Source organism: Patella vulgata, chromosome 6, assembly GCF_932274485.2.
Source record: "Patella vulgata chromosome 6, xgPatVulg1.2, whole genome shotgun sequence".
Lineage (NCBI taxonomy): Eukaryota > Metazoa > Mollusca > Gastropoda > Patellidae > Patella > Patella vulgata.
The window spans coordinates 64,612,878-64,625,005 of record NC_065884.2 but is presented as its reverse complement, the minus strand read 5'-3'; the positions used below and the strand labels follow the sequence as shown (position 1 = coordinate 64,625,005).

General features: G+C 39.9%; 2 protein-coding genes across 2 annotated transcripts; both read right to left on the bottom strand.

Annotated features, from left to right (window-relative positions):
* Nucleotides 1-850: 850 nt before the first annotated feature.
* On the bottom strand, nucleotides 851-7,936 carry LOC126824475 (protein PIF-like). Its single transcript, XM_050553709.2, has 3 exons — nucleotides 7,834-7,936; nucleotides 4,575-4,852; nucleotides 851-859 (listed from the first exon to the last, which is right to left on the bottom strand). The coding sequence occupies exons 1-3, from the start codon at nucleotides 7,934-7,936 to the stop codon at nucleotides 851-853; spliced, it is 390 nt and encodes a 129-aa protein (XP_050409666.2).
* Nucleotides 7,937-8,195: 259 nt separating this feature from the next.
* LOC126824474 (salivary glue protein Sgs-3-like) lies at nucleotides 8,196-10,689 on the bottom strand. Its single transcript, XM_056101795.1, has 4 exons — nucleotides 10,683-10,689; nucleotides 9,383-9,736; nucleotides 8,840-9,037; nucleotides 8,196-8,788 (listed from the first exon to the last, which is right to left on the bottom strand). Exons 1-4 carry the CDS (start codon nucleotides 10,687-10,689, stop codon nucleotides 8,196-8,198), a joined length of 1,152 nt encoding a protein of 383 aa, XP_055957770.1.
* Between the last annotated feature and the right edge of the window lie 1,439 nt (nucleotides 10,690-12,128).

Here is a 12,128-nt window from a genome sequence, read left to right as displayed (position 1 = left end):
CCTTTTCCCCCTTCACCAGGTTTTGGTGAATATTCATGATTTTGAGGCGGAAGGATACAAGAGTTGAGAGGTTGGTTAGGTTGAAATGTAGGGTCCAAAATTGCATGTTTTCTTGTCTCTACTTCCAGCTTGTTTATCTCAAGTTTTTCATGGTGAACCTCATACGTGCTTTTGGGCAAGAGGTTGCCACATGTTGCTCCATCTGTGGTAGAAAGCTTCTACCCAACGAAAATTTGGGAAAAAGTTAGAGCCGGTCTAAGAGAGGAGAATTAACATTAAAGTCAATAGGCAAATGTTTAGTGATCTGTGGCAAAATGAACCATCATAATTGTTTTCATCTGGGTAATTTGTATAGGGACTGAAATTAACTTTCCTGTGAAGAGTTCCACATTTAGCGTGCTTGGCACGGTTCTGAGACCGTTTTTTTTAAATTTCTTGAAATTTATCGCGGCTTGGTACCGTGCCCAGAACGGCACGCTTATCGCGGCCAAGTGTAAACGGGGCTATAGTCTTAAACATCATACTCGGCTTTGCTCATTTGTGTTTGAAACACAATTTCATCTTCCCCTAGTCGTGAAGTTGGGGGATTGGAGGGGTCCTCATAAGAGAAATGGCCCAGGATATTTCTTCATCTAAATCAAAAATTTCACAATCTTTAATGGCACCTTGAAATTATTGAGATCTGTCGTAATTTACAATAGTAACATTAATGTTACAACGGTTAACGAAATCTTTGATTTGGGTACGATAATAAAATGGCCGATTTTATTTGTTATTTGTTTTTGTGGGATGACAATATATGTCTCCTGGGAAAAGCTATAGATAAAGCTAATACTCAGCTGTGACCGATTTATTTCAACTAATGAATTGAATAAAGGCAGTTATTTATTCTGATTTCAATCAGCATGTTTATTAGCTCCTTTACATTTGAATACAATAGAAAAACAAAATGAAATTATCTAAAATAAGCTTGGCTATGATCAAATGTTGAATTAAAAATATATAAGCATTATGGATATAAAAATAATACGAGTGTAAAACCTATATTAATGGTCAATATTGCACCACTTCACACTTTATGATATAATACAATATTCATTATACCACATAACAATGTTCTAACAAGAAATAAATAATTCTTGCCACATAAAATGATAATTCATATTAACATAAATCATTACGTTTGAATTAACATAGTGATATTCAAATTAACATAAATAGTTATGTTCGAATTAAACATAAATAGTTATGTTGGAATTAACATTATAAAATAATTTTATAAATTAAGTAAAATAAAATAAGTAATTCTTGCCACATAAAATGATAAATTAAATTAACATTAAATTCATTACGTTTAACGTAACATAAATCGTGATGTTCGAATTAACATAAACCATTATGTTCGTATGAATCGAAATCGTGATGTTCGGATTAACATAAATCGTCATGTTCGAATTAACACAAATTATTATGTTTGATGTAACATAAATCGCCATGTTAGAATTAACATAAACCATTATGTTCGAATTAACATAAACCATTATGTTCGAATTAACATAAACTATTATGTTCGAATTAACATAAACCATTATGTTCGAATTTATGTTCATATTAACACATCCGTATGTTCAGATTAACATAAATCACGATCTTTATATTATAATATTCAGATTTATTTGTGATATCTAATTTAACATAAAGCATGCAATTCAAATAAACATAAATTAAATTATGATATTCACATTATGGATTATGATATAAATTACAATGCCTTTTCATTTAAAAGAAGCCACATATAACGATACTCAAAACAGTAATAACTGAATATGAAACATAACATATAAGACAGACGTATTGCAAGTTAACAATAATAATGTGGATTCGAGCTCAATTTTAAAAACTAGTATATACAAAACATGTACTCTATTTACATAAAAAAAAAGTAAGTTTAAATACGTTTTGGGGGAAATTCGTTCTTTGCTAGGTAAACAGAGATGGGTTTGGGGCTATGAATACATACATATAATATTTGCCGAATGAACACAAATACTGGAAAAGCTATCAATAAATCCAGTATATACAAAACATGTACTCTATTTACATAAAATAAGTCTAAAAACTCTTGAGGGAATATTCGTTCTTTGCTAGGTAAACAGATGGGTTTGGGGTTATGAATACATACATTAATATTTGCTGAATGAACACAAAAACTGGTAGAGCTACCAAGAAGAGTCAGTGGCCCAAGTGCCACTATCCGAAAAAGAAATTGACGCCAGAGGAGAAATAATATCTATGAGTAGGGCGCTAGTCACGAATTCTTCACCGCAATGAAGGTGCAAGGAAACCAGTTGGTCCGAGGTTTCATAGCTACCCAGTCCGCCCCTGACTCGCCTTAGTGAAAGATAAAGTTGATTAGCAGATTGGTAGATATATTTCATGTATCACAAATGAAGTTTGAGGGTTTCGTTGAAAATTAATTTATTTAATCTTGACATAGTTCGTACGAGACAGTTGGGACATTTTAAATTAAGGATTATAAATAAACAGCTTCCTAAATTCTTCATTTCTTTGACTTGCATAGATATACTGTCAGCTGAAATAGGGATAACATAATAATTAACAACGGCTATAGGAGCCACGGTGACTCTGTTAGTATAACGCTAGCTCATTAGGGGGGTTGGATGGTCGAATGGTTAGCACGCGCGTGCTGCATCATAAAGCCTGTCATTGAGTCAACTGGCGTGGTTTCGAATCCCCGGTTGTACGTGACAAGGAGTAGGGTCGCCTGTCCAATCTCGTGGGTTTTCTCCGGGTCCTCCGGTTTCCTCCCACTGTTAAAGACCCCTACGCGCAAGCGAATTATTGAAATAAAATTGAACCATATGTTAGTCGAGTGGACGTTAAACCCCATCTCTCTCTCTCTCTCTCTCTCTCTCTCTCTCTTTCTCTTTCGCTAGTTCATTAACCAGTGCGTCATCGGGGTGGATCCCAGGGTTGGCCGAGAAAGTTTCGCGCGACTTTTCAGAACGGTTTCCCCTTGTCAGCGGGTGTCTGTGGCAATGAACAACGTTTAGTCTTTCGGCTTTCGGGTGGGACAAAAACCGAGGTCCTGCATATACATTGGCATATATGTAAAAGAACCCTTGCTAGTTGGAATATCCACTGTCCGGACAAAACCTCTCCTAGCACACTACATTTCATACCGGTCCCATAAAATAGTATTTTGTTACTCCTAATGAAAATTGGTTCCGTTTCTAATCTGCCCAGCAACTGCTGAACGAAGTAATATTAAATAGGTTGCTGTGAAACCATTGTAGGACCATGGAGAAGACACAACACCAGCAGACTAGCTTACCATGTATGATATTTTAACAGCGCGTCATATGGAAATCAATATGGCATTGGCGAATTTCAAATGAAGTACGCCACGTTTGGGAGAACCTATTACAACCCAAATGTATAAACAAGGAGATTGTGAAAATACACAAACATTTACTTACGTCATCCATATAACCCTTGAAAGAACTGAAACCGGTTCCACGTCCTATCTGTAAAGCACATTGTCTTCTACCAATAGCACCTGAAACATAATAAACAAAGTCTTGATTATCCATTTTTACGGTAATCGCATCGACCACAAAACGTATTTAAATCTACTTAATATCCGATAGCACGGAGAGTTGATTGTGGTCTTGGTAACATTTCTGTTATAACATTTCGGGCCAAAAGAAAGACCTGTCGATTTAGCTCTCGCATGTTTAATATATATCTGGTATAAATATAGGACTGATTAAAAGGGCGTTCCCGAAAGTAACAGCCTCGAGTCTGACAGGAGAGAAATATCAAATGATCTATATGAACCTAGATATTTTATAATGCTTACCTGCATAAGTCTGTGAGGACTCGTCGTTAACACTTCCTGTTAAAACGTTACCATCTAAATAAAACATGGTTTCCTTCCAGTCATCCCCCTGTAATAATATTAATATCTCACTTATAACAAACAGGGAAACAAGGTTCATGTAAACGCCAACATATGCACGGAACATATCGGACGTACAAGGTTTTATTTTTTAGGACGGGGCAGAGTGGCCCTTCGTATAAGTAGGGGGTCTCGGGTGCGATACCGGTGTTTGCCGATAAAGTTTCTTGGGATTTTCCAACATGATTTCGATGTAAAATGGTCCTCGCAGTACACTGCATTTCCTACGCCGATTTCATTAGCTCAATTGTTGCATAAGAGTAGGAAGTTCAATCCATTAAACAGATTAACACCGCTGAAACATTTGTCGAATGACAATCTTTAATTCCATCCAATGGACCCGACTATGTAATATAACATCCTACTTGTGATAAACTATAGCACATACTTATGGAAAACAGCTACAAATTTATTTTAGGCGACGCTTCGAAGAGTAGCTGTTTTCCATAAGTACGTATGTGTTATAGTCTATTGCTCTATCCAGTTACTAAGTGCCTCTAAAAGATTATCTTACTTGTGATTCAACTGTTACACCAGAAGCTCGACCTGTTGTCGTCTTCATTCCGAAAGCTGTTGTCTTATCGCCGGCTACAATATACAGGGATCCAATCACGCCACAGTCACCATTAGAAATCAGGGCCTGTTTCCTTGTAATCGGGCTGCCCTTATAGTATTTAAACTTTATCATAAGATGAGAGCCGAAGTCCATGTTGGAGAATCTTGGAATTCTTAACGAACTCTTGCCGTCGAAATAAGCAGCCCCGCCCGACACCTTGACACCATCGTTATAGATGTAGTTCTCATTTCCTGAATGATCTTTGATGTTATCATCGTCATCATCAAATGGCAGATAAATAACAGGCGTACATTCTGAAAAATATTGTAAAATGAATTATGTAAACTAGCTATAACCAAGGGGAGATAATTGAATTATGTAAACCAGCTATAACCAAGGGGAGATAATTGATATAGATATAGTTATAGTCGCGATCCACTTTTATCTCGAAGTGCATAAGCATTTTTAACCCCTTTAAACCATCTGTAAAATCCCATATAAGAATGACGTAGGAATGCCCCAGCATGTCTAAACATGTATCTATGACAATATATTTGATGTATTTGCGGGCAAATATTTTGCAAGAAATAAAGAAAAACAAGTCAGGGGTCTTCGGTATTTTTCGGTTAAATCATTTTAAATCGATGCGACCGAATGCAACTCGGTGTCGCGACTGATATCTATATTTTATTACACCCCGTAGTTCCCCAGGATGTGTCAGCGTCGTGGGTTCTACTTGTCAGGGGCGCAGGACGAGTGGCTTGGCAAGGACGAGATGATAAACCGAGGTCCCGGGTATTCATTGACGTACGTGGAATTTAATGCAAAACAGTTTCAATTAAAGATTTAACTTTTGTCTCACCTGTTTTTTCTGGAGTTGGTGTCCTGTAGAGAAGAGAACAAGAACACGTATCCATGCTATAGGCGGTACCACCAGCACACGGCATTGTTAACCATCCATGACCCGGAACTAGTTGTAGAAACTTTGTAGGTGATCCACTGATGGGACGTTTATCACAAACAGCTGTAACGTTCAAATGTATAAATAAATATCGAGTATGAATAACATTAGGATAGAACAAATCTGATTAGATTCCTCGAAGCCTGTCGCCAAAGGCATGGAGTAGGTGTATCCCTAACACTTTAGGACACTAGACGGCCACAAGCGCGTGTGCCTGCTGTTACGGAACGTGGGTACAGTAACCAGAAAGTGTGTAGTTTTGCAACCTCAATCCAACTCTCTATGCCGGCCTGATTTCCAAAATTAAACACTGTTATATATTGGTGTGTGGGGGGGGGGGGTATACGCATGATTATAGACTATATGGACTTGGCCTTACTCGCTGCATGTAGGTTTGGTTTACATCCAGGGTACCGATGGGTAACGCATGTCAGGCCCACTCGACACAAGCTATGTCATTTCGGGACTAACATACGGTAAATCGTATTTCAATACTTCGATGCGCTTAGAGGTCTTTGTCAATGTATGGAAACCGGGGGACCCACAGAAAACCCACGAGGTTGGGTAGACATCCTTGTCAGACTTTATGCTCTAAAGCACACGCATTAGACCCCCCCCCCCACACACACACACACCAATCTTCCACCACATCAATAAACGGATACCTACTGTTAATAGCTATTTCTGAACATCCATCTCTACAGCTGATGTTAGGTAGGCATCTCTGAGCGTTCTGGTCATAACCTTGACCTTGTGGACAACACCGACCTCTGGATACACCGCCTTGACACACCCAATATTTCCCACAACTACTTGAATCACGATAGGAACTGATAGTACCATAGCGACGACATTTATCTAAATTAATGGTAAACAAAAATAAAGAATATGCAAAAGTTAAATTAAAGTGAACTAAAATTCTTTTTCAAAGAATTCCGACTCACTATAGGTAGCATTCTTTTATTGCTTTAGTCCATGCACGTTTTGGTTCGCTTTCAGAATTTGCTAAATCATTCCAACTAGCCGTATAACATGGACTGCAATGGGTAACCTATTGTATTTGAAAAATTGATGCTCGAGTTCTCGTGGATAAAGTAATGTTTTCAGATAGTAACAACATACTCCTCCACTCCGTTTCCGATCCGGTTGGCACGCATAACATTTAAAAGGGTAACTGAGGGCTAGCAAGCTCGTCAGTTCAATGTTTTCTCATATTCCTCATTTCAATTGGTTGTACCCCAAGTCTAATTTAAGTCAATCGGTTGTATTAACTCCTGTCAAAACAACCAATGTTAAAATATTGCCTAGCATGGATAAATACTCTAAGCACGAATGCTAACTTAAGCAAGAGGTGATTGCAGAAATATCATATGGAAAAACGAAAGTAGGAAACCGGAGTACCCGGAGCGAATCCATGATAACAACCCTTAGAATCTACAGGACAGGCGTTAGACCACCCGGTCGTAGTAACGGACCGCCAAAGACCGCCATTATACTTTAGTTACGGACCGCCATTATACTTTAGTTATGGACCGATATTATACTTTAGTTACGGACCGACATTACTGGAGTTACAGACCGCCATTATACTTTAGTTGCGGACCGACATTATACTTTAGTTACGGACCGACATTATACTTTAGTTACGGACTTTAGTTACGGACCGACATTATACTTTAGTTACGGACCTTCATTATACTTGGGTTACGGACCTTCACTATACTTGGGTTACGGACCTTTATTATACTGGAATTACAGGCCGCCATTATACTTGGGTTACGGACTACCATTATACTGGAGTTACATGCCGCCATTATACTTTAGTTACGGGCCGCCATTATACTAGAGTTACAGGCCGCCATTATACTTGGGTTACGGACCGTCATTATACTGGAGTTATGTGCCGCCATTATACTTTAGTTACGGATCGCCATTATACTTAGGTTACGGACCGCCATTATACTGGAGTTACGTGCCGTCATTATACTTGGGTTACGGACCGCCATTATACTGGAATTACGGAGCGCCATTATACTGGAGTTACGTGCCGTCATTATACTTGGGATACGGACCGCCATTATACTTGGGATACGGACCGCCATTATACTGGAGTTACGTGCCGTCATTATACTTGGGATACGGACCGCCATTACACTGACGTTACAGGCCGCCATTATACTTGGGTTACGGACCGCTATTATACTGGAGTAAACGACAAACACTCACCATTATGACAGTTGACGTTTTCCGGTTTGTTACATGTTAGTCTGTTTTGATCCCAGAATAATCCATGTCCGCACTGTTTACTGTAAACTCTCACAGACGGTCCCTGACCAAACACACACTGTATAAACTTAGTACAATCAGTTGGATGATTCTTGTAGCCCACACCATTGATAATAAAACAGTCGACACATGCATCTGAAATACAACACATGGGGTTAGATGAGGACAGGATTAATGATGTCGATCACCTAAAGCACCGGACAAAAGATTAAGATAGTCTTTTTTCTGATTGGGGAAATATGTTAGTATTTAAAAATACTCTTACTTGGGGAAATTGATTTTGTGAGGGATTAGGGACTGGTGCAAAAAGCCATTTTATTTGTGATTACTGAATTTAAAAAACTCTCTTAGACCCTCATTGTAGTATGGTCCAGGAGCCTACAAAATCTTAATCTGGCTTAGGCTAAATTTTAAAGTAATTGTTTACCTGCTGGCGAAGGGGTTTCGGTTGTGGTGGTCGTTCGCTCGGTTGTGGTTGTTGTAGTTGTTGGCTCGGTTGTCGTTGTGGTAGTTGTTGGCTCGGTTGTCGTTGTAGTAGTTGTTGGCTCGGTTGTGGTTGTAGTAGTTGTTGGCTCGGTTGTGGTTGTAGTAGTTGTTGGCTCGGTTGTCGTTGTGGTTGTTGTAGTCGTTGGCTCGGTTGTCGTTGTTGTAGTTGTTGGCTCGGTTGTCGTTGTTGTAGTTGTTGGCTCGGTTGTCGTTGTAGTAGTTGTTGGCTCGGTTGTCGTTGTTGTAGTTGTTGGCTCGGTTGTCGTTGTAGTAGTTGTTGGCTCGGTTGTCGTTGTAGTAGTTGTTGGCTCGGTTGTCGTTGAAGTAGTCGTTGGCTCAGTTGTGGTTGTTGTAGTCGTTGGCTCGGTTGTCGTTGTTGTAGTTGTTGGCTCGGTTGTCGTTGTAGTAGTGGTTGGCTCAGTTGTGGTTGTTGTGGTCGTTGGCTCAGTTGTGGTTGTTGTAGTTATTGGTTCGGTAGTAGTTGTTGCAGTCGTTGTTGTCGTTGTAATGGTCGTTGGTTGAATTGTTACTTCATCTGAATCTTCACTGTCTTCTTCGGAGCTTTGATCGACAGTCGTTGGTTGTGTTGTTGTTATTGTGGTTGTTGGTTGTGTTGTTGTTATTGTGGTCGTTGGCTGGGTTGTCGTTGTTGTAGGCGTTGGCTGGGTTATAGTTGTTGTCGACGTAGTCGTTGGTAAAGTTGTTGTTGTCGTTTTAGTAACAATGGTCGTATGTTGAATAGTTACTTCAGCTGAATCCTCACTGTCTTCTTCAGAACTTTGATCGTTAGGGGGTTGAGTAGTTGATTCTTCTGAACTGTCAACTTCTGACGATCCTCCCGGTGGCGTCGGGGTAGTTAACCCCTCACCCGAATCGTCTTCGTTACTCGAATCAGAACTTTGATCGTTAGGGGGTTGAGTAGTTGATTCTTCTGAACTGTCAACTTCTGACGATCCTCCCGGTGGCGTCGGGGAAGTTAACCCCTCACCCGAATCGTCTTCGTTACTCGAATCATCTTCGCTGGAAATGTCAACATTAGTCGTTGGTACCTGAGTGATTTCCTCACCGGAATCCGCAGCACTTATTGATGCTTGCGAAGTGTCTTCTTCACTGGATTCTTCAACACTGCTAACAGTTGTTTGGGATGTTATTTCTTCGCTAGATGTTTCGACGCTTGTTGGTGCTGGCACCGTCGTTTCTTCGCTAGATTCTCCGCTGCTTGTTTGTGTCTGAGAAGTTACTTCTTCACTAGAGTCTACAGTGTTTGTTGGTGCTTGGGACGTGGTTTCTCCACTGGAATCTTCAACGCTGCTTACTGGTGTTTGGGATGTTATTTCTTCGCTTGATGCTTCCACGCTTGTTGGTCCTGGTATCGTAGTTTCTTCGCTAGATTCTCCGCCGCTTGTCTGAGAAGTTATTTCGTCACTAGAACCGCCAGCACTTGTTGGTACTTGGGACGTGGTTTCTTCTCTGGAATCTTCAACATTGCTTACCGGTGTTTGGGGTGCTATTTCTTCGCTAGATGCTTCGACGCTTGTTGGTGCGAGTGCCGTAGTTTCTTCGCTAGATTCTCCAGAGCTTGTTTGCATCAGATAAGTTATTTCCTCACTAGAGTGTTCAACGATTGTTGGTGCTTGAGAAGTGGTTTCTTCGCTGGAGTCTTCCTCGGAGTTAGTTGTTAGTGTTTGAGGTACGACTTCATTCGACTCCGCAGAGTTTGTAGTTGGTTCCTGCGTTAAAATTTCATTGGGTTCTAAAGTGTTGGTTGTTGGTTCCTGGGGTAGTACTTCATTCGATTCAAAAGTGTGGGTAGTTGGTTCTTGAGACAGCACCTCACTGGATTCTGCAGAGTTTGCTGTAGGTTCGTGAGTCAGAATTTCACTGGATTCTGCAGTGCTAGTTGTTGGTTCTTGTGGTAGAACTTCATTCGATTCCACAGAGTTTATTGTTGGTTCTTGAGTGAGAATTTCACTGGATTCTGCAGTGTTGAGTGTTGGTTCTTGTGGTAGAACTTCATTCGAGTCCACGGAGTTTGTCGTTAGTTCTTGAGTGAGAATTTCACTGGATTCTGCAGTGTTGAGTGTTGGTTCTTGAGGTAGAACTTCATTCGATTCCGCACTGTTTGTTGTTGGGTTTTGGTGCAGCACTTCATTTGACTCTGCAATAATGGTTGTTGGTTCTTGAGGTTCCTCAACGACAGTTATTGGTTGCTGTGTTGGAATTATAAAAGTTTCTTCTTTGGTAGTTGTTGGTATTTCTGCTGATGCGTGATACCTTGGGACCAAGGGGATTTCTGAAAGTTGAAAAAAATATTTTGAAACAAAATGTCAAGAAAGGAACTAATGTGAAGCCGTATTATCCTTGCACACCAACTATCATATGGGGGAATAAAGTCTTAGAAAAAAATCTACCACTCATCGTGATACATTCTTATGGGTTGAGTCACACTGGTGGATTTGCCTTGGGGAGTCATATCTTTACCCGTCTTCATTAGCCCGGATGAAGCAATTTGACGTTAAACCCCATTTCGTTACATCTATGTGAAAATCCCCTATCCCTAGAACAGCCCAGTGAAGGAACATTGTCTAGTCGTTTGGATGGGACGAAATTTCATTTCAATTCATTTCATTTACAGCCAAGAAGTGCTATAGTTTGAAAGTATTCTGATGGCCCGTTGGTAAAAAGGTGATGGCTTTTTCGAGGAAATATATTTAAGTACAATGGGGAGAGATTTTTATATTGTGTCAAGTTTTTCACATTTACTAAATTATTATTAGTACAAGTTAAACACAATCTGATTAAAACACCAAGCCTTTTTAGTTTCGTATTCTATAGTTCAAAATTTCGAAAGTATAAACAAACAAAACGAAATATAGATAATGTCTCGTCAACACCACAATAATTCAGTCATTATGAGACTAAAATGGGTTTAACTTAATATACTATGTATAGGAAATGAAAGGAAATGAAATGGGGTTTAACGTCCAACTGTTTTGCTCAGAACTGGGCTAATGAAGACGGGCATACGCCATACAGTGTGCTATGAGGGAAATTTTGCCCAGACAGCGGCACTACGGCCTACTCTTATATCGAATTCCAACTGTCAAGGGATCTTTTACGTGCACGCCAATGTGTACACGGGACCTCGGTTTTTCGTCTCATGCGAATGACTAGACGGCTGTCCTTGTCAGGCACTATGTATAGGACTTCCAACAACACGGCAACCAGGTATAACCTAATAGGAGAGTTGGATGGCCGCGAATGGTTAGCACGTGCGGGTTGAACCAAATGTCTGTCATTGAGTCAACTGGCGTGGTTTCGATTCCCCGGTTGTACGTGACAAGGGGTAGGGTCGCCTGTCCAACCTCTCGTGGGTTTTCTCCGGGACCCGAAATGACCTAGTTTGTGCCGAGTGGACGTTAAACCCCATTTCTCTCTCGCTATAACCAAAAAAAAAAGTTAAATTCATAGATCGGTCCCTCAAATAAAAAGTTAACCTTTCATAATCAGTAGATGGATGTTGATAAATCATATTGACATCACAACCTGAACACATTGTTGGTGCATACTGACATGTAAAATAACAAAAGTACTAGCGATTGTCGCCGACAAGTCGGCAAGGGGTTATTGTGATATATTGTTACCCCCAATAAATTATATTGTCTTTTTAAAAGAAATCGAGATCACATTATTGTAACTATTTCTGAAACCTTCGACGATTATTTATCGGCCAAAAACTGATATTCTCATTGTGCGTTTTTGTCGTATGTTTTGCGTTATGACCTAAGTGTGGGTGGTTTTATGGACGTTGTCATTATTCACCAGTCCTGTGTCCAGGTCAGGCTCGGTATTCATTT

Excerpts from the sequence above, each read along its gene's own strand:
- LOC126824474 (XM_056101795.1), bottom strand. Across the intron at positions 9,038-9,382 it reads TAGCAGTGTTGAAGAATCCA|ACAGTGAGGATTCAGCTGAA; the intron begins GTGAAGAAGACA and ends GTTCTGAAGAAG. Across the intron at positions 8,789-8,839 it reads AACACAACCAACGACTGTCG|CAACGACCATTACAACGACA; the intron begins ATCAAAGCTCCG and ends TAACAATTCAAC.
- LOC126824475 (XM_050553709.2), bottom strand. The coding sequence starts at position 7,936 with ATGTGTTGTATTTCAGATGCATGTGTCGACTGTTTTATTATCAATGGT. Across the intron at positions 4,853-7,833 it reads GTTTATACAGTGTGTGTTTG|AATGTACGCCTGTTATTTAT; the intron begins GTCAGGGACCGT and ends AATATTTTTCAG.